Below are 27219 nucleotides of genomic sequence, written 5' to 3'. Positions count from 1 at the left end.
CACACTCTCAAAATTTAAAAACAATAGTTGAGATAAGTTGGGTACAGTGCTTGTTTGGGGGTAGTTCACACATCTCTCAGTGTTTGAGTTGTTCCTTTGATAATAGGGCGAGTGATTCTTTGGGCTTTGAAGATGAATCAGTTACGGTTTTTCTTTGTGGAAGGTCTCTGACTTTAATTGTCAACTTGACACAGCCTGGTGTCACCTGACATGAAGCATTGATAGAAGAATTGCCTAAATCAGATTGATTTGTGGCCATGTCTGTGGGGGATTTGTCTTGATTGTTAATTGATGTGGGAGACCACGTCCACTGTGCCTGCACACAGCACCATCCCTGATTCTGGGCAGAATAAGAAGGCTAGATGAGCATGAACCTGTATGTGAGTGGTTTCTACCTCAGTTCCTGCCTGAGCTCTTGCCATGACTCAATGATTGTGACCTAGAAGTGTACGTCACATAAATCCTCTCCTCTTCTAAACCTTCGGTCAGTGTGGTTTTGTTTGTTTTTATCGCAGAAACAGAAAGTGAACCAGAACAATCCCAAAGCCCTTAGGTACAATGTCTCATCTACTTTGAAGAGATGATGCCACCATCTAAGAGGTTCTGTGTAATTCAGCACTGGCCTGTTCAGTTCATTATATTTTTTAAATTTTGGATGCATGAGTTCCATTGCATGAGGTGAGGCTGGGGAAGTTGGCTGTGTCCCATCTTGAGAACTCCGTGAACCAAGTAAGGGGTCAGAATTTCAGGTATAAGAGGAATCCATTGATGGAGGGTACAGCTTACATTTCTATTTTAACTCAGACTTACCATTTTTATTTTATACTTGCCTTAATTATTATTATAATTTATATTTCCACAACTAATTGCTTTCTATACTATTTGTGTTAAGTCCAAATTTATATTTTACACAGAATAAGCATATTGCCTTTAATGCTAAATCTTTCTAGTATTTTTCATTTACCTAAACCATTCAACAATATCTGCATGCCTTTAATCTCAGCACTTGAGAGGCAGAGCCAGGCAGATCTCTTTGAGTTCAAGGCCAATCTGGTCTACAGAGCAAGATCCAGGACAGGCACCAAAACTACACAAAGAAATCCTGTCTTGAAAAACCAAAAAAAAAAAAAAAAAAAAAAAAAAAAGCAAAGTGGAAAGTTATATTGTAACATGGTTTTAGTTACTCTTGGGGGAGGTTAAATTATCAAGGTTTCTTATTTCATTAGGCAAATGTTGTGATTGGTTGTTTTGTCAAAACCCTTGTGGTTATGTACTTAAAGCATCAGAGTTTCTAATTTAGAGCAAATTAATATTTCTGGTTTTATGGTGATGAATCTGTTTGTATGACTCTTTTGCTAATAGCTTAATTAGATGGTTGGACAAATATTTACATGACACATGCTAAAACCAAAGATTTTGGTGCTAAGTGGTTTCAGGGGATTAGAATTTTCAAGAGAACCTTTTACCTTCAGGAGATGAGATGGAGTGGGCAGTTCTGAAGGTTAGGAAAGGCAAGGCCTCATAGGAGAGGGGAAGCCACAAGGCCTGGAAAGACTGTGGCTGTAATGATGGGGAGAGACAGGATACAGGAGCTGGATATGGTGGTCATGTGCTCAGGCCACTGGCCATCCTGTGCTGAAGCACAGGTCTGCTTGAGAAATGAGAAGGAGACACTGATTGGTTGCCATGAGCACAGAACAACAGGACATTCCTTTCTGATGGGGCATTCTAATTGACCGTTGCTCAGGTGCTCAATTCTCCCTTATACATTCTATTTTCTTGCATGTCACTGAAGTCAGTTCTTAAGGGTCTTATGATCCATTCCATTCCTTTAGAACAAAAGCCATGTGTGTGTGTGTGTGTGTGTGTGTGTGTGTGTGTGTGTGTGTGTGTGTGTGTGTGTGTGTGTGTTTTCCAGGAGGGTTTTGTTGTTTCTATTACTATTTTATTTTTGTGACAAGGTCTCACCCTATAGGTAAAGCATGCCTGGAACCCACTATGAAACCCAGACTGGCCTCAGCTTCACAGCAATCTTTTATCTCAGCCTCTCAAGTGAGAATTATAGGTACAAGTCACACTCTATTTGATGACTTGATTCCTAATTGATTTTATTATCCATAGCCACTCTTACTGAATATGAGGGAGACTCTGGTCACTTGATTGGATATGATGACAATGCCGATGTGGCCTTGAGTGAGTTTGGGGGACATTCCTTTATCCCGTGTGGGTGACTGGGGAAGCGTTTGTCTCCAGTACAGGATGCCATTCCGCTCTCTTTCATGCGGCAGGGATTTCTCGTGACAGCTAATCTCATCCTTCCAATAGCGGTTGTCTCAGATTTCCTCTCAGTGGGAACCTTTTCTGACCTCATCTTCTGTAAGTGTCCACACTTGGAACCTTTGAGAGCTTCTCTCAGATCAATGCGGGATGCCTGGTGTGCAATAATAGCACCTGTAAAACTCAAGTTGAGGTCACAGCCTGCAGTGTGCAGACTTCATCCAAAGGTGGACGGGATGGAAACTAAACAGCAGGAAAGCACAGACTGTAGAGCTAAGCAGACCAAGATTTGGGTCCCAGCTCCACCATTCACTAGCTGTGCATTGAGCCCACTGAACCTATAAAGCAGGAATAAGTAGTTAGAGTACCTGCCCGAGACAGTGTGTTTCCGAATGACAACATCCCTCTGGCTACAAAAGTGACCAGTGACAAGAGATCCACATGGATTCCCAGTCTTCAGCATTCTGGGTGATGTTTCCTTTAAAGCTCAAGCTGTATTTCAGTAGGCCATGTTTTTAGTTTCTGGCCTCTGTCCAAAAGCCTGCCCAGTGGGGACAGATTTGCACTTGTCAGGGTCAGTGACACTTAGCGACTGTTTTATTCATTGATTAATAATAAAAGATGAGTTCCTCAGCCATAAATCTGTGCCTTAGAGGCTGTATGCTTATTTTTCTTTCAGCAACATGCTGATACCCTCAGTCTTGTTACAAATACAAAGCTGACATTGTCCTCTTTTCAAAAGAGTAAGAGCTACTATTCACCCAGAGTCCTGGACCAAGTATGGTTCTTCTGACGGCTCTCACAATGTCTTGCTGCTCAGCACGAGTTCAGTAATGGGTGCTATGGTTACACATGAGGAAGACATGGAAAAGAGACACCATTTGTCCTGGTCAGGCAGCTGGAGTGGGGTGGGAGTGGGGGTGAAGGAGGAGCAGTGGTGATGGATGGCCCAAAACTACTGGGTGATTTTTTTAAACCTGCAAGCGGGGGGGTCAGAGTGAAGCTAAGAACCCAGAAGCCTTGAAGAGCCATACCAATCCTGGCCTTGGCATTTTTGTGCATCCCTGAAAGTGGTCTGTGTGGATGAAGGTTTCAGGGGAGAGGAAGTTCAGTGTGACTCCAACAGCAAAAGGCAGGAGTGGGCATTGCCTGGCTTCTATTTAGAGCTAGCCAGACTGTGCTCCAAACCTGGCCTCAGCTCTGTAGTGTCTTCTGAACTAACTGGGTTTTGTACCTACATCATGTGACAGCTGCTGCATTAGGGAGCCAATGGATTCCATACTCTTCAATCTGTCTACTCACCATCCATATCTCTCAGGCAGTGTTGTAACTCAACCTTTCCCCAGACTGCTCTGCTTCATCTGACTGCCCAGGCATCAGACCATCTGAGCCCTGTAACACGAATCTTAAAAGGTCTTGTTAATAAAAACAAACCCATTGCCAGTTATTGGGGTGAATCAGAGAAGCAGAACAAGCCACAGCCACCTCACCTCGCCAATTCCTCAGCTGATCCTGTTTTCTCAGACTGGAAGCCTCTGAGTCCTCATCCAGAACAAATCTCAGCTGAACTGCTGCTCCAAAGCCTAAAAGCTTACCAGCTTTAGTTCCTGGTCTTCACGCCTTATATAACTTTCTGCTTTTTGCCATCACTTCCTGGGATTAAAGGCGTGTGTCACCATGCCTGGCTATTTCCAGTGTGGCTTTGAACTCAGAGATCTGGATGGATCTCTGCCTCCCAAGTGATAGGATTAAAGGCGTGTGTGCCACCATTTTCTGGCCTCTATGTCTATCTAGTGGCTGTTCTGTCCTCTGACCCCAGATAAGTTTATTAGGGTGCACATTATATTGGGGGACACAATATATCACCACAGAGCCCAATGCTGGTACAACCACAGTTTTCCAGGTGCTGCTCTTCTCTTGACATGTTCTATCTTTTGGGATTCAATGATAATAATACACTGGTGTACCCCAGGTTAGCATCTCTAGCCCAACCCCTTTATCAGACTCTATTCTTGCTTATCCACTGCCCCTCTGACATCTCCATGGTAGCAGGAAGCTCATATGGAGATCCCGTGTCCATCTGTAGCTGAACTGAAATTTCTTCTTGTTCCTTCACCAGCCATTTTTCCTGCCCCTTGTGTTTATTGAATATAGTACCATACTAACTGACACGTCGAACAGTCTTAGAGCCAGCCTTGATTGTGCATTCTTTGCTCAATCATTTAGCAAGTCCCCTCAAAATATACCCAAAGTGCACCCCCTCCCCCCTGGTCCTTTATGACCAACTTCTTTTGCTTGAGTTATTTTGTAAAGGTTCTCCCTCGAGATTTCCAAGGGGCTCTCTCCCTAATGACCTTTATGACTCTGCTCACAGATCAATGTCCGGGGACTCAGCACAGTGTGTGCTTGCTGCCAGGACCCTTCCTCTTGTCCCTTTGTTACTTTCTTTTTTCCCCATTTGCTCTTCTCTTGGTGGAGCATCTGCATTTCAGAAAGTGCCCGAAGGACAAGGATTCTGTCTAGATGGTCTTTCATTCTATGTTAGTTACCTCTCTCATTTGCTGTGACAGAGTACCCAATGCAAGCAACCAAAGGAAGGAGTTTTTTAAGCTCATGATTTTAAGAGCTAGAATCCATTATGGCTTGGAAGACAAGACAGCCATCATGGTTTGGAAGGCAGGGCAGCAAGAGCGTGACCACCTGGTCACACTGTGTCCACAGTCAGGAAGCCCAATGGGTGCCCACACAAGGATGGGGCTTTCCTATTCAGTTAAACCTTTCCAGAAATGCCCTTACAGACACACCCAGAGATGTGTCTCTCAGGTGATTCTAAAGTCCATCAAGTCGAGGATTCAGATCAACCATCACCCACACTCTCCCCGGCACTAAGAACAATACCTGGTGTGCTGTAGACACTGAACATGTCCTCCAAATATTTGTCCTTGTTTGCCATGTGCTGAGAATGATACTCAGCATTAGAAGGGATGGAAGAAACAGCCAGGTGGGCGTGAAGCTCGTAGAGCTCACAACAGTGAGACAGCAAAGACAAGTGATGGTACCTCCTCTCATGACCTGAGTCCACAGACCCGTTTTGTTTATTAAATTTCTTGGTGGCAGATTGTTGCCTTATCAAGCATCTCAGTAAAGAGGGAAGGTCACGTGTTAGAGTACGTATACATGTGACATACAGTTATTGATGGAGAATGGGAAGGAAAGACTTGAAAAGAGAGGCCTGCGCCTCTTGAGTATCAAAGAAGGAAATGGATCTTGGCTACAGATTAGCTTCTGAGCTGGGGATTGAGGTGTAGACAGGAGGACAGAACGTTCCAGCTGTGGAGGAACACATGTGAGCAGGCCCGTGGTGACTGAGCTTTCAGGGAGTGTGGGCAGTGAATGCTTTGGTTCTATTGGTTTCTGTCTTCTGTGCTGGAGTCTTCTCTATGTTCTCAAGGGCCCCATGAAGCTCGGAAATTCCATGACTGAGGTGTGAATGGATGCAGATTTCGACTGGCTCATTTTGGCTTTGCACATTAATTGTGTGCCCTTGACTTGGATCCTGGCCATTCTCTGTGGGTTGTTTTCATTGTCTGCATGAACCAGTCTAGGCTATTCCCTCTGCACTTGAGGATGCTAGAGGTGACATGGGTACAGTCACCCACTTGGCCTCTGTGTGTGTGTGTGTGTGTGTGTGTGTGTGTGTGTGTGTGTGTGTGTGTGTGTAGGGGGACTGCCCCAGACTGTTCTGATGATCAGTTCTGTTTTATACTTTTTGTCTTTTTTAAACCTCTGTTTAACTGTAAAGCAAGTGCCATTTTGGTAGGCTAGCCCGGGCAGAGATTCACAAAGAAAAAGGAGGTCAGCAGTTATTCAGGCTTTCTCAGGACTGAAGATTGTGAGACCCGGTCTTACTAATCATCCAGGTCTTACTTAATGAGCATCTCCATGGAATAGGTCCAAGAATCCATATTAAAAAGGAAGAGGAGGAGGAGGTGGTGGTGGTGGTGGTGGCAGCTATGTCTCAGAATGTGGGGGAATCTCAGAGACGGCTGTGCCAGGCAGAGCCTTGGCTGTGTCGGGACTCCCCAATACCAGGCTACTCAGAAAACAGGAAAACATGACCAACAAACAACAACTACGAAGAGTCCATTTGCTTTACTCCAGTTGGCGTGGATGACTGTCTCCATCAGTCTGCATTTTTTTGAGAATTCCCAGAAATGAGTAGGTGGTTAGGAAGATGAGAAGGGTGCTGAGATGTGAAGCTAGGACCACGAGTGTGGTGGCAAGAGAGGACTGGATGATGAATGAGGAGGGAGCATGAGGCATTCCTTCAACCTCTGCTAGGTCACTCGCATCTGGATCCCTCACATCTGGAATGCTCTGATGATCGTGGACAACCCTTCCCAGTTACAGCTTAGTCCCTGTTTACTTCCCTTGACACGTATCTGGTTCGACTCTGGTTCGTGGGCATTTCTCCTGCAGATGTTTATCGAATGCCTGATGTGGGCACGCTTTTCTTCACCCTCTTTATCTCTTTTTCCTCAAATCTTTTCTTCTATTTCTGTCACCTTTCTCTTAGTCCAAGAAATGATCACTTAGTGAATTCAAAACCCTTCTGAGAATTTGATCAGTGTGAGCCAAGAATTCTCTTTGTATTGGGAACTCTAATTTACTTTCTGGGAAGCATGTACAAAGTGATACCATAAGCAGGAGTTGAAGTGGTGTGCATAATTTCATCAAGAGAAGTGAATTATGTTCTACCATGGTTTATATGTCAATCATAAAAGACTTTTTTTACATTCATGAAAAGAAGAACTCTATTTATCAAGTAATAGTTTATTGTCCCAGGGTGTTCTTAAAATGTGTCCTCAAAATGATTAAGTAGTGTTGCATTTAAAAGATTTTACACCTTATTTAATCATCTTGGCCTCCTATTGCTCTCCCTTCAGTACAAGCAATTCTGCCTTTTGTTAGCCCAATAAAATGCCTTGCCTGACTGCAGTAAAAGGTAAGAGGTTCCTGTAATTTGTTACAGGGTTTAAGATCCACTCTCCGTGTCTGAACTGCCTGCTCAGAGATGTTTGCTATTTTTCAGTATCTCATTGAATACAAAGTCTGCTGGTTCGACATGCTCCTTTAGTTACTGGCTCCTATTTAAAGGTGAGGCTAAACCCACTCATAAACAAAACATTTGATTCAACAGGTACTCTGTCTAGGATGAACTGAAAAAAAAAAGACAAGAACTGCAAAAAAACCATAATGCATGCCTACTTTCCCTTTGTATTTTTTGACTTAGCAGTTTGTACTTATAACTATAGTATATATAACTATAGTTACTCTCTTATAGTTAAAAATATGGCTCTCGTGTTCTTCTCTGCAAATTTGGGTCAGTTTGAAAATGAAGTTAAGTGCCCTTGAGTTTTTGTTTGTTTGTTATGTTTTGTTTGTTTTTGGTTTTTTCAAGACAAGGTTTCTCTGTGTAGTCCTGGCTGTCCTGGAACTCACTCTGTAGACCAGGCTGGCCTCAAAACTCACACATCTACCTGCCTTTGCCTCCCTAGTGCTGGGATTAAAGGTGTTGCTTTTATTAACTTGAACATTAGAAAATATACTTAATGATGATTTCAGGCTCCAGCATCTTATTGGGAATAACTTCAGTTTATTTATAATTTTCTATTTGTCTATCATTCAGTTTGTTTATCAATTTTTACCATTAAGTAAAAATTGTACAGCTTGGGCCTAAGTGTCTAAGGATAACAGAAATAAGCTATTGCCCTATCCTCAAGGAGGTCATGCAGGTGGAGGTGATGGATGCCCATCTTGATGTTCTGTTTTGATTTTATTGTGGTAGAATACACACAACTCAAAATTCGCCATTTTAACCATTTTTAAGCATTCTGTTCAATGGCACTGAGAACTTCACATCATTGTACAACCATCCCCATCATCCATCTCCAGATTTTCTCACTTTCCCAAACAGGCACGCTGGGTCCACTCATGATGGATTTTAACATACAAGTGACCATAAAGGTATGGTAGCAGAGGACAGGAAAGTGCTGAGGCTGTGTCAGACAAATGTCAGTGCCCAGCTTGAATGACCTTTACTCCACCTCCAATGTGCACAGGAGACCAAAGGCCAAAGACCCAAGACTCTTGAGTTTGGCCCTTGTCTGAACTGAAGAGTGTGTCACCATGAGTGGAGAACCAACATGTTCGTTTCCTGGGACACACAAGTCCAAGGACCATGGTCCTGTTTAAGCCCTCCCCTTTCTAAGTAAGAGCCTTCACCTTAAGTGAACCATCACAATATATTCTTGTTATGTCCACTCAACCATTAGCTGAGACACCCTGAACAGCCTAGAAGCAAGCAAGGTTTTATGGTCATCAAGGGCAGCTGAGCAACCATAAATTGTGAGCCTTGCTTGCCTTCATGACAACTGGGAAAGCTCCCTAGAGCCACTGGGACTCAGATCAACTCACACAGTTGTCGCTTGGCAGCAAATGATTATGGGACACCCACTAGGTATGAGGTGTCCTGTTGCCCTTCCTTTTCTATTAATATTTAGCTGGAGTCAGAGCAAGGCATTAGACTCTTCGAATCTTATTTTTGTTTCAAGCTCCACCCCCTGCCCCTTAATCCACTTGGTTGAATCCGTCGCATTCAATTCCAAATCTAACCTGTGCAGTGCGAAAAAGGAAGTGTCGTGGAAAGATTTTAAGCATTTAGCACCTCTTTCTGGGAGTAAAAACAAAGATTATCATAATGATCCTGGCCTGACTTTTTGTTATCTTTCTTTTCTTTGTAAAACAAACACACGGTCCATTCAGTTCCCATGGTACAACTGAAGCTTGGCACGTCTTCCCTCGGCTGATGCCTGTGTCTAAATCTCTCATCAGAGCATGTTGTAGTAGTGAGAGGGACAGACGCAGTGGGGAGGGAGGAGCTGGAACTCGCTTTGCTATTGAGTCAGAATAACAAAACGAGGGGCCCTGAAGTGGAATGTGATTAGAAGTCGCTTGCCTCAAGTATGAGTGTAAACACCAAAGTGGCCTTATAAAGGCGAAATGTGTCCTAACCAGGCTGGCAGCAGCTGGGGAGGAAAGGCAAGACTTTCCCTGGACCAGGAAGGATCCAGAGTCTCTTACTTTGCCCTGTGGACAGCAGCCGCTCTCCATAATCTAAACCTTGAACTGCTGCCTCTTTAAAAATGTATTGAGTTATTGATTATTATTGGAAGTCGAGATTAGCACATAAGCCACTTTTGTGCATGTAGAAGTCAGGGGACAACTTTGTGGCATCTGTCTTCCCCCTCAGGCCTCAGGGGGTTAACTCAGTGTGTTAGATATTCTTCTATTGCTGTGATAAAGCACTGTGACCAGGGCAACTTTTAGACGTTTATTTGGGACTTATGGGTCTAGAGGGATAAAATCCATCACCATTACGTTGTGGCTGCAGCAGCTAAGGACACACATCTCAAACTCTAAGCAGAGAGCAGAGATAGCTGACTGGGGAATGCAGCTGGCTTTTGAAACCTCAAAGCCCACCCTCAGTGACATACCTTCTCCAACAAGACCACACCTGGTAAACCCCCCAAACAGCTCCATTAACTGACAATGAGTATTTAAATGCCAGATCACGAGAGACATGTCATTCCAATCACTACACGCTGGTCATCAGGCTTTTATAGAAGGGCTTTTACTCTCTGAGTCATCTTGCTGACTTGAATGGCTGCCTCTTGCCATAGAACCTTGGGGGACACTCAATCACAGCGGAAGACTGGTAGAAGGCTTGCCGGGACTGTTGGCTGTCCTTGCCCAGGCATGAAGTATAGGGCAAAGCTCCCTACTCCCTCCCTCTCTCTTCCTCCCTCTGTTCTTTTCTTCTTCTCTCCCTCTCTCCTCCTCTCCCCTTCTCTCCCTCCTTCCCTCCCTCCTTCCCTCCTTCTTTCCATCTTTCCCCATCTCCCCGCCCTCTAGGATTGAACCCAAGGCCTCTCATATGCTAGACAAACACTCTACCACTGAGCCATATCCTCAGTCCAACTCTTCATGGGGGCAAAAAAGGTTGGAAGAAATGAGGCACAGGCTCAGCTCTCCTAAAGTTAGATTACACTTGCCTCAGGCCCAACGCTTGTGAGCAACCTGACTGTGGCTCTTGACCTTTCCCTAGAGAGTTAATCAGGGTACATCTTACCTAAATCTTATCCCCAACAGCTACTGATAGAAGCTGACTCTAGATACAGGCCACTTGTCTTGCATGGCTTGGCAATAAGTGTTTGAACTGGATTGAGCGTTCACTGTTCCCCTGGGGTCTTTGAGGTTAGGGAGGAGGGAACAGATGGCCCAAAGCTGACAGGCTGTTTCACAGAGTGGCAAAATGGATTTCCCGACTGTCACAGGATGCCTGGGGTGGGCAACCATGTTATTGAAGTTGGGTGGAGAAAAAGGTGGTCCCGTTTCCAGTGTGGAGGCAATCTGCTGTGACACCTGTCCCCTGCCTGCTCAGTGGAGGAGGGGCACGTGACTGCCTGGCTTTGCATCCTTGTGCTCCAGCTCTGTGGGTATCAGCAGTTCTTCTTCCTCGGAGGATGGACAGCTTCCCACCAAGGCAAGTGTGAATGGACAACTTCCCATGAGGCAAGTATGAATGGCTGAGCAGTACCCCACCACCACCTCCCCCCCACACACACCCAGAGCAGCCTCACCCCAATTTGTCACTGACATCCCTTTGTCCTGTGGGGGAAGACCCACATATGTACTTACAGAAGCAGTAGAAGATGATTTCCTCAGCTCTCTTTCCAAATGGAGGTGGCAGCAGGTTCTGAGAAGTACTGAGGTGGCCACATCAGAGCCATCTGTGCTCAGAAGAGGGTCTCTGAAGAAGCCAAGATCATCAGTGGCAGAATGACACACCCCTGATAGCAACCTCAGGCTACTGAGTGTGACCTGCATGCCAAGGGGAAGAGCATCTCACATCGCAGCCATCTGCTTCCTCCGTCATGACTTGTTTTAACGCTTCTTGCCCTGCTACCCCAAACTGTTGGTGTGGCTCTTAGAGCTTCCTGATCTCTGAATGATGCCCGAAACACAGTATGCAGTCAGCTTATAGAGACTGTGGTTTTCTCCAAAAGTATCAAAAAAATTAGCCCCTCCTCCACTGTAGCTGGCTTCCCTTCTCTCTCTCTCTCTCTCTCTCTCTCTCTCTCTCTCTCTCTCCTTTCTTTTCTTGTCTCTTCTTTCTTCATCATTTGCAATGAATGGCTTCCCTTATTTAAAAGGAACTCAAAACCTCCACAGTAGTACCCATTGTTCCTCCCTGTGGGGCCTGCTGGGCCCTTACTTAGACACTGGTTTCGTTGGTGTTGATAGAAGTCCCTAGGAATCTGCCATTTTTATGAGTCCACAGGAAACTCTGAGTGGGTACTCCTGCGTTGTGACTTGAAAACCATTCTTTAGGTTTTCCCATGAAGCACTGCTACAGTTGGGAAATATGCCTTCAGAAGTCACATGTTGAAACTGAATGGTCAATGTGGTACTATTAAGAAGTGGATCTTTACAAGATGGTTCAGCTACAGGGAGGCCTCCCTTGGGAATGGGCTTCATTCGGTGTTAAAGTGTTCAGCCCACTTTTGCTTCTGCCTTTCACCATGTGAGGTGAGAATACAACCTCCCCTCCATGGGCAGAGTAACAAGGCACCATCTTGGAAGTGTAGATGGAGATGGGCCTCTCACCAGACACCAAACCTGCTGGCTTCTTGACCTCGGATATCCAGGCTTCTAGAACCATGAGAATGAATTCCCCTTCAAAGTGAAGGAATCCTTCTGTGGTATTAGGGGTTTGTTTTTGTTTTGTTTTGTTTTGTTTTTGTAGTAGCACAAACAGACTAAGACATAGATGTGCTCTGGAAAGACACTTTCCAAGTTGGGAATTAACAATAAAAATGGGACCTTGTCTTAGGGTTTCTATTGCTGTGGAGAGACACCATGACCACTCGGCAACTCTTATAAAGGAAAACATTTGATTGGTGTGGCTTGCAGTTCAGAGGTTTAGTCCATTATCATCATGGCTGCATGCAGGCAGACATGGTGCTGGAGAAAGAGCTAAGAGTCCTACATCTCACTCCACAGGTAACAGGAAGTGAACTGAAATACTGGGTATGTCTTGACCATCTATGAGACCTCAAAATCCATCCCCATAGTGACGTAATTCCTCGAAAAAGGCCATCCCTACTCCGACAAAGCCACACCTCCTAATAGTGCCACTCCCTGTGAGCTTATAGGGGCCAATTACATTCAAACTATCACAAATCTTGATTCATTTCCAATACTTTGTATTTTAAACCTGGGTTTTTGGGGTTTTTTTCACACTTTGTTTATGTAGCAGTGTCTTGTGCTGTTGTTCCTTTGGTGGAGGGGACCAAGTAGGCACAGAGTCAACAACACAGACTCTGGGAGAATGTCAAAACAAGCTCATTTTATTCAGGAAGAGGCAAGACTTATGTACCCTCCACCCCACCCTGGAGGGATGTCTGATGAATATGCATCTGTTGGTGTGACATAGCTGCCTCTCATTGGTCCAGGTCATCTCCAGATCATGTCTCAGCTGCTGTTGCTAAGGCCCTTAGGCAGACCCAGGTTGGCTCTCTGAAAGTATCTTTTTTCATTTGTTTGGGCCGGTTGGCTCTCAAGCCTGTTAGGGATAAGTCATCCCACATGTTTACTTTTGTGACTTCTCACTTAATCCTCTAGGTCATCAGTTTTCAATCTGTGGGTGGCAAGCCCTTTGGGGGGGTCAGATGACCCTTTCACAGGGGTTGCCTAAAACCATCAGAAAAACACAGATATTTATATTATGATTCATAACAGCAACAAAATGACAGTTATGAAGTAGCAACCAAAATAATTTTATGGTAGGGGGTCACCACAACATGAGGAACTGTGTTAAAGAGTCACAGCATTAGAGATTGAGAGCCACTGCTCTAGAAAAACTTTGCAATTATTTTGAATTTATTTATTTATTTATTTATTTATTTATTTATTTATTTATTTATTTATTTAGCATTGTTATTACTATTGGTTTCTCAAGATAGGGTTTCTCTGTGTAGCCCTTACTATCCTGGAACACTCTGTAGACCAGGCTGGACTCGAACTCAGAGATCCACCTGCCTCTGCCTCCCGAGCACTGGGATTAAAGGCATGTACCACCAATTTATTATTTTTTTTCAGCAACATAGTTGAAACTACTTGACATAATACTTTTATAGGAAACCAAAAAATAATTTACTACTGGATATTCAAATATAACTACATATATTTCCAAGGCTTGCATTCTTAAATGGACTTGATTTTAGCTCCCAGACACTGGCAATTGTCATAGCTAACTCTCACAGTATCAGAGCACTCATTATGTGCCTCCAGGAAGAGTTACCCACTTTCCCTCCTTGCAATCTTTACTGAACCCTGTGCTCCCCAAGTCTACAGACAAACTGCACCTGTACAGTTTATCCAAGCCTGAAAAGCTTCTCCAGGCTGCAGGGTTTTTTCCCATGACCTGCATAACTGCCTTAACCCCAGTCTGGGTGATCATCTCTATATAATTTCCCGTGAAATTTACTTCACTCCTTTCCTATATCATAGAAATCACCATTGACCTAGGAACACAGAACATGAATATCAGGTAGAAGAAAAAGACCAGCATTACAAGAAGTAATTATATGGAGGAGAACATGACATGTGCATGCCATAAAGCATGACCTTGGGACACATAGGCATTTCTGCCTTGGCCCTCTAGAGTCATGCTAAGCAGAAGATCTGGAGGGGAATGCATGGAGGGTTGATGGTCCACAATCTCTGGTCCCCTTTTCTCCAATCTCTGCTGGCAACTTTAATCCTGATATTTTGATTCCTCCTGAAGGAGTGTGGAGACAATGTGGCAATGGTTTAAGTGATTGGTGCAAGTTTTATTGGGTTCCTAGATTAAAAAGAGCTGCCAGAAAAGGTGAGCTTCCTTTTATGGAGGCTCTGAAAAATTGGATCAGGTCTTCCTTGGAATTGTTGGGATAAAAAGGACAAAAGTTGCTGACTTGCAGGGGCAGATTTCTTGTCTGAGGTCATTGTGGCCCACCAGTCATGGGGCTTGGTGTTTGCAACTGCAGAAGCCCGAAGTGACCTGTCAGCTTGCAGGAGCATTGTCTCTGAGTTGTTACTGCACCTTCCAGGTATCCTGTCCTTCAGACCCCCAAAACTGCTGAGGCTGGTCCCTGGCAACTTAGCATGTTCAGAGGCCTGTGGAAGCCTAGGTGAGCATGCTCCAAGAGACAGTAATAAGTGGGGTGTTGAATGAGGGTGAGAACGTATGTTGTGGCAAGGTATAGATTTATTGAAATGGGTTAATTTAAGATGTAACAACTAGATAGCTAGAAGCTTGAGCCATTAGGCCAAACAGTTTAAATAATATAAGAGTCTGTGTGTTTATTTTATAAGTGGGCTGTCAGACTGCCGGGGCTTGGCAGGACCCAGAGAGAAAACTCTCCAGCTACGAACGTATGTTTGGAAGACAGCTCGAAGTGTCCCACAGTAGCTTAGCTAGGAGGCAGTAAACTCACTGATAAAAAGTGCAGATCCAGGGACACTTGAGACATAGAGCAGCTGGTCATCGTGGAGGGTTACATGGTGGGTTAGGAAGAGGAGGTTCCATGCAAGGGTCCTGTGAATAGTCATTCTGCCTACACAGAACACATCCAGGAAACACAAAGGATTATGCTAATTGTTTACAAAGGAGCCTGCCCTTCAGTCTGCTCATTCATAGGCAAGCTCTGGTAGTAACTGGCTTATTTTATGACTGGCCCCTCTAAGACTGGAATTTGCCCAAAGGCAGGTGGGCAAAATGTACCTACCCTCTGACCCTGGTATACCCAATGGAAGATCCTCTCCTCTCTGTGCTGTGAGGGAAGTAAAGAGAGGAACTTTCCAACAAGTTCCTGCAGAAACTTGCCAGCATGGAGTCTGAGTCTCTCTCTGGCCCTCCCCCAGGTCTCAACCACCATGCAGGCTGGACACTGTGGAAATGTCATGACCCAGCTGCAACCTCTAGATTGTGCTCACAGTACCCTGCTCCAGGCTTTCTGTGCCTGGGCTTGGCCTCTCTGGCTATTTCCAATGGGACCCTTATCTGTTTTGAAGTGTGGCCAGGATGCTGTCTATCAGTTGTGGCCCTGGCTTCTCTCAGCACTGAGTGGAAGTTCCTTTCTGGACAGTGTGGGTTCTTTTCCTGGCACTGTGACTTGGGATTTTTGCTTACCTTTTCTTTTCTTTTCTCTCCTTTTTAATCCTTGTGGTTTTGAGCAGATTCATAGTGTGTTAGGCCTTCCATTTGTGCTTTCTCAGACATCAGCAATGAAAAATTCCCTAGAAGAGACATTTACATTGCCAATTGATGTATGTTTGAAAGAGGAATTGACTGATGGTATATGACGATCACTTCCTGTCCATTCTGGTCCCATTGCTATGTATTAGGCTTGCCCCACGTGCCTGGGCCTGATCATGGCCATTCTTCATCCAGCCCTGAGAATCAGACAGTAGCCCTGGGTGACAGGGTGGGAAATAGGGGAGATAGAGCCACCTTGCCCCAGCACCAGCAGACTCCATGGGCCCGTGTGTCTCTCTCCTTACCCCCACCACCTGGCTCTGACCTCAGTCTCACTGCTGAGCAGCAGGGCAGCCAGAGCAGATGCAGGAAAGTGAGGTTTGGGCTCTTTGACTCCCATTCTGAACTTTATCACCCAGTCTCTCTTTCCTGTACTCCATAAGGAAAGGGCATCAAGAGACATTTGAGACCATAGATGGGTGTGTCCATCACCTTTGCCTGATTCTGCATTGTGTGTGTGTGCGTGTGTGTATGTGTGAGTGTGAGTGTGTGTGTATGAGTGTGTGTGTGTGTGTGTGTGTGTGTGTGTGTGTGTGTGAGTCTGTAGACCAGAGGACAACCTCAGCTGTCATTCCTCAGGTGTCTTCCATCTTCCATCTAGAGTTTCTGTGACAATGGAGACAGTGTCTCATCGGCTTGGAATTTTCCAAATTGGTTAGTCTGGCAGGAGAAGCTCAGATATCTAATGTCTGTCCTTCCTGGTGCTCTGCTGGGATTATAAGCATGTAAACCCATGCCTAGGTTTTTGGTTTTGTTTTTTTGTTTTGTTTTGTTTTTTTAATGTGGGTCCTGGGACTTGAACTCATGTCTTCACACTTGCAAGGCAAGTGCTGACAGAGTTGTCTCCCCAGCCCCCTTGGAACCTTTGGAAGGATTTTATTGAGTCATGTTGGGAGAATCTAAGGAGTTCTTCAGGTATGTTCTTAAAATGAATTGCTACAGGTAGGGAGAGTTTTGAGGCTGGAAGATGGGGTTCATGGGATGCAGTGATACCTGTTTAGCTCTGAGGAGGAAGAACCACCTACCTGGTGGGTAGGGGAACAAAACCTACATGGTCAGTGGTGGCAGTCTAGGGACCTCCGCTCAGCTTGGTAGCTCGCTGCTCAGTCGATGTTGAGTAGTCCTGTTCCCTTCGAAGACTAGGTGTCCCCTCATCCAGTGCCCTCTCTCACCCCTTGATGGGCAGGGCCATCTCACAGCCTGCTGCTCTTTTTGGTCACTGCCCCCTGGATATTGGGCTCCGTTTAAAGACTTCTACCTTCACCTACTTCAGACTCTGGCAGACATGCACATTAGCTGTGAAATTTGGATCGGCAGTGACCCACATAAGAGCCTAGCTGTAAGAGCAGAGTACATGTCACGTGATTGCTCTGCTCTGAGCCAGTGGTTTTTTGTTTTTTTTTTAACAGTTATTTCTGGGACTGTGTAAGTGGTCTCTGTGTATGTTCTCCCTCCCCCAAAGCCCATTCTTCAGCAAGCAGCAGGGGCGAAAACTTTCAAAGGTAAACCGGGTCATGTCATCCCTCAGCGCAGACCCAGCAGCCGCTGTTCCTGCTTCTGGCACATGCTAGATGCTTTACAGGGCCCTGTGATTTTCGACAGGTGACCCCCCTCCTCACTAGCCATAGCTCCACCGGGGACCCCATGGCCCTGCCACCTGCAGCTTTTTAGCTACAGCTTGGGGCCTGTTCTTCCCCCAAACAGTGACTGTCTCTCTTTCCTCTCAAGGTTTTTTAATGAAATATGTCTCATGGAACCCTACCCTGTTAACATCCCAAACCCCACGCTCTCCTTCCTTCTCCCCTTCCTAGACTTTTCTCCCCCTGAAATGCTTATCACTGCTTACCGCACTATATATTAGGCAGTCTGAGGAGCCCTCATCTGAAATACTGCCATCAAAAATACTCCCAAATCCGCAACTTCTGAGTGTCATGTTAACACCCAAAAGCATTGGTTTGGGGGGCTCAGATGTAGCACGTCCGAGCATTTGTCTCATAGGTGTATAGTGGTTTGAGGAAGAATGTCCCCCATAGGCTCAGCTATTTGAACACTTGATCCTGAGTTGGCGGTGCTGTTTGGAGGGGTTTAGGAGGAAGTGTGTCACTGGAGGTGAGCTTTGAAAGCTTAAGCCTGGAACCATTTCCTGTTCGCTCACTGCTTCCTACTCAGGAAGTCATGAACCCCCTCAGCTTCTTTCTCCCATTACCACACCTACCACTTGCTGCCATGGCTCCTGGCCATGATGGACTCCTACCCTCTGGAATCAGCAACCGAAATGAACTCTCCCATAAAGTTGCCTTAGATTTTTTGTTTTAGTCCCAGCAACAGACATGTCACTAATACAGTGTGCCAGTCCCTTGTCGCTCAGACCAGATGACCTAAGTTCCATCCCCCAAATCCACATGGTGGAAGGAGAGAACTGACTCTCACAAGTTGTTCTCTGACTTTCACATACCCATCATGGCACACTCACACACGTGTGTGTGCATACACATGTACACACCCCCATATACAATGATCATAAGTCAAATAAAATGTTTTTTGAAAACAGGGAGTTTTGGACATTAGGTTTTCAGATTAGGGATGGTCAACCTTACAGTCTTTGCTGATACTCCAAAACCTAACAGCTGATCATCTCTGGTCCCATGCATCGCAGGTAATGATACATCATCTCTCTCCCCCTAAAGAACAAGCATGCTTGCCAGTGGGTCATTTCTTGTCCCTGGCAAGGGGTAAGGCACTGTCTGGACTCTCCTGGAGTCCTGAGATCCTAATGTAGTTGTGCCTTCTTCTAGAACAGTGGTTCTCAACCTTCCTAATACTGCAGCCCTTGATTATAGTTGTTCATATTGTGGTGACTCCCTAACCGTAAAATTATTTTTTTTTGCTACTTCACAACTTTATTTTTGCTACTGTTATGAATCAATTGTAATTTAAATATCTGATATGCAGGATATCTGATATTCAACCTCTGTGAAATGGTTGTTTGCCTCCCGAGGGGTCGCAACCCACGGGTTGAGAACCACTGTTCTAGAATAATCTAACATCACCAGGCATGTCAATCTTCCGTCTAGCAGGCAGCGTTTGTTTGATTGATGCTGTTGCCATGTTGAGACAGCACTGAGATTTGGGCTGCTGCGACTCGCCGGTGTGTCACAAGACCTTTGTCAGGAAAACTGGAAGTGCTGAAGGGAGCCTGTGAGCTGTCAAAGATTCAAACACATTCCAAGGTGTTTGCAAAATAACGCCACTCCCGGTCAATTGTATCCTATGTGTTTCCTCGAGCGGGAAGTGAGGGTGACAGAATGTTCGGGGGTTGGGACGGCACGTGTGGTGGGCCGTTCCCGTCTGCAGCAGTTATCACTTATTCTGCGGAGTGCCTCAGAAAAGAACATAAGCTGTGGGGTTGTGCGACGAGGGTGTGCTAAGCCTTGCTGTCTTGAGAGACAAGAACAATAATCCCTAGGAATAGAATGTGAAACATCCTTTTACCGTAGAATCATCTGTGGTCAGGCGCGCGCCTGCATGGTGTGTGTGTGTGTGTGTGTGTGTGTGTGTGTGTGTGTGTGTGTGTGTGTGTTGGGCACTGGCCCCATGTTGGTAGTTAGGCTCCCAGACACATTGCTGGCTCAGCTGTGACTGACTCTTCAAGCCCCTGCCTGCTTGTCCTCCTTTGGTCATGGTTTTATTTTGCCCCCTCTGAGCTACATCAGCTAGCACTCCAGGAGTCTTCTTCCTCAGTTGAGGTCTCTGCTTTTCCAGAGTGCTTCTTTCCATGTAGGAGGTAAAAATGTTGAGATGTAAGACCCGACATGTCAAAATGCCATCAACGTTAGAAACCATCTCTCCTTGGGATTCTAGAGTCCCTGCTTGCTCTGCTTTGGATGTGGTTTCTTCTGAAGGCTCGTGCGCTCCAAGCTTGGTCCCCAGGGTGGTGGTGTTGAACTGATAGAATCTTTAAGAGGGGGAAGGTTTTTAGATGATGGGGACTCTGCCCTTAGGAAGAGGTCAGTGTCAGCATCGCAGAGTGGAGTGGGCGGGGTCTCACAGGCATGGGTCAGTTTCAAAATGAGTTGCCTGTCATTAAGGAGTGACCCTGGCCCCTCCCTCGCCTCTCTTCCCGCCTCTCATCTGACTTCTTGCATGTATCCTACTGTGTGATGCTACTATGAAGCCCTCATATGAGCATGCAGATGTCATGCTCTTGGACTTCCAGAATAGTGAGCTGAGTAAATCTCTTTTCTTTGTAAAATCTCCTAGCTTTAGACTTTGTGTTACAGCTACACAAAACAGGCTTGCTCCTGGCTTCAAAGCACTCAGGGTTTCTATTGGGAAGCCTGATGGCCTTGGCTCTCTAGCCTAATGTGTACAACCTGTTTCCTCTTGGAAGCCTCTGAGGTCTGCCTTTAACTCCCAATGTTCTGATATTTTGTTCTGTGGGAATGATTTCTTGCAGCTTGCTAATTTCAATATTTAATATTATAATATCATTTACATATGTATCACTTAAAAACAGATATAAACTCCTGATGCTTATGGTTCTTCCAATTATGAAATCATACCAGAATGGCAAATTAAACATAAGCACAACCATCTTAATGTGCACCATTTACATACTGTGATGGCTGACGACATTCTTTCAGTAGCTGGGATTCCGTACGTATTGCTGTGGCTCGATGTCGTCTGGATGATAACTCCTAGCATCACTCGGTGAGAACGAGTTATTCCTATTGCTGAATTTATATATATTGAGACTACCCTCTGACCTTTGTCTCATTAGTTCATGGCAACCAATGTAAATCCCGTTTGGTGCAATGTGTAAATGCAGTCGGCCCAGCATGACATGGTCATAGGTGATCATTCCAAGAATTTGCTTGTTTACAGGAAGTTTGGGGGATTGTCATTAGAAGGAAAACCTGAAGTATAAATGTTTTCATAGAGAGCTCACATAACCCTAAGGGTTCTGTTCTTATCTTGTGTCTCCTGTGTCAATCACCCCTGCTCCACACAGGTTCATACAAAGGCGAGACATCAGTTATTCGGCTGTTTTTTTTTCATGAATGTGTGGACAGCCCATAATAGCTGGGTTTGCCAGCTTCCTCGGCTCCCCTACCCCCCACTACTCCCCCGTTTCTCTGGAGATGCCACAGTGTGCATAGTACTTCCTGCCACTGTGTCCTCCCGTACCTGCTTTGGGGTGGAAACTTCTGAGAACCGCTGTGTTGGGTAGAGCTTGAAACCACCATCTTTTTTCAAATTTAGATTTAGCTTGAGCATTCCTGCTGGCCTCGCACTTCTGGGGCAAGGTGACGTTTGCATTTTGTAACAGCTTACTTGACCACTCCCAGAGTTCAGTGTGCACCTTCTGGCTAGTTAGAAATATGTATATATGGGGTGGGGGGCAGCGGGGAGGCAAGGGAACTGTCGGGAGAGGAGAGGGAGAGAGAGAATATGCATGGTGCAGTGCGGTGTATGGCAGTGGGACTGTAGTCAAGGTAGTTTGCCTGCAAATATGCGTGTATGTGAGAGTGTGCGTGAGAAAGAAAGTATACATGGTGCGGTGTGTGGTAGCATGGAACAGTATTCGTGGTGGTGCATGGGATACGTGTGTGTAGTATGGTGGTGTGGATATACCCGCGTGAGTGTCCATGGTGGTATGTATGTGAATGCATATGTCATTACTACAGGCGGGCTTGACTCAATGGTCCGCCTCAGCTGCATCATCGTATACTGATGTCCGAGCCTGTGTTGGCCACATGTGGTCACTCAGTACTACAGTGTGGCCCTGAGCATTGCTGAGTGGGTATCCTGCCTCTGCTTCAAGGCTGGGGGGAGGCTGGTCATGCTGACCTCACAGCCGCTAAGGATTAGGTTGTGAAAGTCTTGATGGCCCCAGTGCCCCTGTTATCGACCTCTTTTTCTAGAACATCTCTAGAACAGCTCAGAACCTGGGTCTGCTCTTCCCTTTTTCCTTCTCCAGCATCCGGTTCATCCTGACTTCCCTCTGTTCTCCTTCCCTGGTGTTCACACTTTCCGACTCTTTCTTCCGTTCTTGGGGACTCCCACTCCAGTCCAGTGGCCTCACACCTGCATGAGAATAGCCCTGTCCACACAGCCTCCCAACTTCTCTGTCAGCCTGGGCCTGATACTGGCCCAGCTCTTTCTTTGGTCCTTTCCCGCCCTTGCTCAGGGGCCTTCAGTGGCCATGTTCTCAGCAAGGGGACTTTAGCTTGGGACTGTCCAAGTTCATCTCTCCCACTCCTACTTCCTGGCGAGTTTTTAAGAACTGAGCTATTTGTTTGTTTTTTACGTTAAGGATTACAGTTTGGCCCACTTGGGGGAGGTGGGGCTAGCTAATTCTCACCCACTCTGTGACTGGCCATCCTCCAGTTTATGGAAAACCAGGAGACAAAGGCTGGAACATACTTAAGTTTAACTCTTGGACAGGCTAAAGGGTCTTTTGTTTGTTTTTCACTCTGGGGAAAGGATCTGGGCCCCAAGTGGCCTCCTTCCTCTGTTACAGAGATTGTTTTTTTTTTTTTTTTTTGGAGTCCAAGCTGAGAAAGTATGTGGGACATTTTAAAGATGTCTAATTTTTAAAAGAGAGGCATCTTTGGGGTTTTTGTGGGTGGTGGAATATACCCACAGAAACCCCCAAAACCAAACCATCCATTTGGGGTTTTGTTCTGTTGTCTATTCCTGTGATAGGTGGTGAATGGAAGCCTTTGATATATTTCCTTTGGACATCCAGGTTCAGCTTTTACTCTTGAATGCCTGTTAAATGCACTAATTTTACATTTGAGAATAAAAAAAGTAATATCCTGATAGCTGAAGGGAGAACACAGGTATCTCTCAGAATCACTTCTCTCCCAGGACGTTGGCTAGGGTCACAGTACCAGCAGACTTCTTGCCTAAAGAAGCATGGAGGTGGGGCTCATAATATTCTCTAGCACTCCGAAGATCATTGCTTCACTTCCTGACAGCAGAGCTTCTGTGTGGACACAGCTTTAATGTGGGGCAAATACCCAAAGGCAGCCAAACTCTGGGTAGGCTACTGTAGACTATGGGAGTCTTTGCTGCCCTGTGCATAAGTGGGTCTGACATTGTTCTAGGATCAACATCCAGAGTCCAGAGCCAAAAAGAACCTCTATGCATCGCCAGCCTTTGAAAGTTTCTGCTCTGTGTGGGCTGTGCTTGGCTGCCCCAGGCCTCTGAGGCATGTGGTCAGACACAGACTCTGTGACTACCTGAGGTGCCTGCCTATGGTTATTACTCAGTCAATCCTTACCATGTGTCAGCATTGCCTCTTACAAAGGAGCTCAGAGTTTTCCAACCACGTGATCTCCGTTCTCAGGAGTGACTTTAAGACTCAGTATTTCCTCTGCACCTCTTAATCTCGTTTGAGATGAAGGCTTTTTAAGATTGAGACTTTGTTTCCTGTCTCTGGTCCAGAGGGCTAGAGGCTCCATGGTCATGCTGCCCCTTGGGACCTTGTATAATGATGACATGTTCTAAATCTAGTACAGAAGGCATGCACGCTTAAGCACTTGAAACGTGGTTGGTGTGAATGAGAACCATAATCCATGTCTGGCTCACATTGTGAGGAATTTAAATACCACCCGTGGCAACCACGTTAGACAACCTAGCTCTTTAGGTCTGGGGAAACGGTCAAGCACAGTAGCTAACAGAAAGCCACAGCCCTGTGCACTCTTTTATTTTTTTTTATTTTTTTTTTTATTTTATTTTTTTTTTTTTTGGTTTTTCGAGACAGGGTTTCTCTGTGTAGCTTTGCGCCTTTCCTGGATCTCACTCTGTAGACCAGGCTGGCCTCGAACTCACAGAGATCCGCCTGGCTCTGCCTCCCGAGTGCTGGGATTAAAGGCGTGCGCCACCACCGCCCGGCCCTGTGCACTCTTAATGAGAGGACATCTGGCTGAGGTGGCCTTGCCTGGAGCAAACAGCATCATATAGTCTAAGCTGGTTTGATAAAGCTTGGCTCAGCATCAAAGCTGTTCCTGTGATTTTTTGGGGGGAGGGAACACCCTGCTGCTGTGCTGTTCTGAGGGGGTAGTCATTATTGATTGTGCCTTTGTCTCCTACAACAGAAGACTCCAAGCTGCCCACGGCTCCCTGTTTTTTCAGCAGGGTCTATACCAGGTACCTCTGCTTGATTTCACAAAGCCATGACATAAATGTTCGATGTCTGCAGGGGATAAATACTGAACCCGGAGATCTGTTCTAGGGAGGAGCGGGGACAAGGTACAAGGGAGGCAGTGTCACCTGTGGCCTAGATGGAAACTTGGGGGTCTATTTTGCATAGCTTTCCTTGAATGGGGTCAGCTGAGACCTGCAAAGGTGTTCTTGCCTTACAAGGTACCAATGGAAGCTGTGATGAGGTGTGGGTGAGCAGTGGGCAGAGCTGAATTCTCCAGCTTCACTTTTGGAAACATGCATACTGGGCTCATCATAAGGACTCATTCATCCATTGGCCTGAGGATGCCTAAGGGGTAAATGCCCTGCCTGGCGCCACCTATGGATGAATCACCAGCCCATGGCCTCCCATAGCACCCTGCACACACACACACACACACACACACACACACACACACACACACACACACACACCGCTGTATTCCTCCAGATGTTCTGCAAGCCAGTGGGGTTTCACTGTTGGTGTTTGCTTCCTCATTGGTCTTTTCCATGTAGGAGAATCTGTCAAAAGTCTACACATCTGCTCATCTGTTTAGGGACCCCTGGTCGCTCCACATCTCCCCCTGCCAGTGTTCCTTTTTGCCATGATTTCAGATGTATACAAAATCAGATTGTTGGCAAGGTTCAGAATGTGATCCTGGCCTGGAAGTCAAGACCAGGTAGTTTATTTGCACGGAGCAGCTAAGGCCAGGTGATCCCAGCTGTGCGCATGTGTAGCTTTCTCTCCAGCCACCACTGACTCCCTTCAGCTCTCACTGCAGCAGCTGACTGAACAGAGTCAGGCAGCTGGCGATTGCGCTTGTGCAGGGCAAGATGAGGCACATAGGTGCGGGTCGCAGTCTGCTTTATTTTTACGTTGGAATGTGTTACTCTTAAAGCAAAGGGAAGGCTCAAGTGACAGAACAGGGGGCAGGGGACAGAGGTCACCGATTGCTGGATACTCCACTTCCAAACCAGTGAAGGCTCTCACCCTTCCCGCCCCCTTCTCTGGACTGGATGTCTGTGATTGCTCAGCCCAAATCGGCTCAAACAATATAGGGCATCTGCTCAGACATGCTTTGACCTGGTGGCTTAGTGGTTTTTTACCTAGAAACTGCTTTAAAAATATTTTTATTATTTCTTAGAGAATTTCCTACAACATATCTTAATCATCTTCACTCCCCTCTCCTCCCAGGCCCATCCCTTACCCCACCCTTCTTGTCCAGTTATTATTATTATTATTATTACTATTACTATTATTGTTATTTTAGAAGAGACTATCCTGCTGTGACTGTCTTGGTCTTCCCAGCTCTCCCCACTCCTGTGTCAACCTTGTCCTAAACTTGGACCCTCTCATGGCAGCAAGAGGCTACCAACAATGTCCAGGGCTCCACGTTTCTTCGGCCTGAACTTGTCCAGAGGGGATGAGGTGTTCTCTTGTGGGAAGAGCACCTTTCTCAGAACCCTTTTGGTCCTGGGATTTTACATCCTTGGTGAATCAGTGCCTGACTGGGTGAAGCTTCTGAACAAAAGCCTGTGGTGGTCTCGGGTTTTCTGCAGACCGGGAGCTGGGAGGGGAGCTGGGGAGCTGGGAGGGGAGCTGGGGCCCACAATAAAGACTGGTGTGGTCCCTGAGAGAAGAGTGTGTGTTAGATCAGAAACTGTAATTCTCACCTTCTCTGTGCTCTGCCAGTCTATGTTCCACTCATAGGTGTGATTTACTGCTAGGAGCAGAATGTGACGCCAAGTGCTCCTTTGTTCCTCCTCCTCCTCCTCCTCCTCCTCCTCCTCCTCCTCCTCCTCCTCCTCCTTTTTCTTCCTTTCCAACCCTTGGTTTCCGCCCCCTTTTCTTCACTCTCCTTCTCCACCCCAGCCGTTCCTCTACTCCTGTTTTCCCCTTCTCCCCATCACCCCTTCTGGTTGGATGATGGAATCCTTGGTGTGTACTACAGAGTTTCTCCCTGAACTAAAACCCTCCCGTTTGCTCCCACCAGGAAGAAGAAATGCCAGACGTTGAAATCGACATCGATGATCTTCTTGATGCTGACAGTGAGGAAGAGCGAGCTTCGAAATTACAGGTGAAGAGCTTTCAGTATCTAGAATTTTCTGATCATGGATGTTTGGGTCGACTTGGGTTTCCAAAACCTGGGTATAACTGATGCCGTCTGGTGGGGACACAGTCCCCTGCATTTGAACAATGGCATTTTGCACAACAAAGAGCATTGGTGCTGGCTCTTCACCATCTACTGCACGTCTGATAACAAAACAGCTGTTGACAACAGACAGTTTTCCAGGGGCCTTCTGGGGCAGTACTCCCGAGGCGTATTCTCTTGGGAGAGAGAGTTGGCTCTACCTTGGAAAGCCAATCTCCAGGGAAGGCAGAAGTGCCTAGCAGGCAGGTGAGGAGGAAAGAGACTTCGCCAGATCCAAGCCCTGGGCTCTGCTCTTGCATCTGTGGATTAAATCATTCATGAAAACCATTTTTAGAATTAGATGGCTTGGAATGTAATTCTGTTTAGTAAAGTATCTTTTTATTAGGTGCTCACCTGATGGTGTTCCGCCGGAACAGTGGGGATGGAAGTGCCTCATGTTCCTTAGCAGAAAGAAATAAACCACAGCTCTTCCCATGGGAGGTCAGGTCTACCACTTCTCAATCTGCGCTGGGCAGTTTCTAAAACTAATTAACCTGTGACCTGCCATTGTTCTTAACGTCCATTGGTAATTACTGTTAGTGGCTGTTGGCTGTCCCCAGTGGTATGTGATGAGTGGAGCCAGTCAAAGTGCACATTTTACTTCATTGATGTGATTAATGTAATCATAATTACTAGTGCCCTGGGAGTGGCAGGTAGCCTCTGTTCCAATGATTATACCTTGTGTGTAGATTTCATTTGGAGACAATAGTTTTTTAAAAAGATAAAGTAGACATCAGTTCTATAAAAAATAGAATGACATACAAAATAGGCTGAGAACATGAAAGGGGCTTGTTTTAGTTGTCCTCTGGTCCCTCTTCCTGCTTGCTTCCCAGATGAGTGAGGAGAGAAGAACCTAAGACCATCAATGGCTGAGTCATGGCCAGAGCCCTCTCCCCATGTCCACAGTGGTTGCCACCATCTTGCATAGGCAGGGTCTCAGCTTTAAGTATGTCCACTTTAATATTAACCAGGTAGGGAGTCCAAGGGAAGGGTGTGTGTGTGTGTGTGTGTGTGTGTGTGTGTGTGTGCAGAAAGAAGTTTAAAAAAAAAACATCCTTTAAAGCAAGCTCTGCTCAGTGAGACATTTATAATCTAGCGAGGGTTATATTTGATTTTCAAAAATGTGGTATCCCCCCC

At 45.9% G+C, this 27219-nt stretch overlaps 1 protein-coding gene across 1 annotated transcript in view; it reads left to right on the top strand.

Moving 5' to 3' along the window:
* Window positions 1-27219, top strand: part of Ppp1r14c (protein phosphatase 1 regulatory inhibitor subunit 14C) — a 95287-nt gene that overhangs the window by 34200 nt on the left and 33868 nt on the right. Inside the window, exon 2 of the mRNA XM_052750976.1 lies at window positions 25885-25968. Within this exon, the coding sequence (XP_052606936.1) occupies window positions 25885-25968 (84 nt within the window). The remainder of the gene's footprint in view (window positions 1-25884; window positions 25969-27219) is intronic.

This window comes from Peromyscus californicus, unplaced genomic scaffold (assembly GCF_007827085.1).
Source record: "Peromyscus californicus insignis strain IS unplaced genomic scaffold, ASM782708v3 Scaffold_22__1_contigs__length_63687245, whole genome shotgun sequence".
NCBI classification, from domain to species: domain Eukaryota; kingdom Metazoa; phylum Chordata; class Mammalia; order Rodentia; family Cricetidae; genus Peromyscus; species Peromyscus californicus.
Note: the sequence above shows the minus strand (reverse complement) of the source record. Positions and strands in the feature narration are given on the sequence as shown.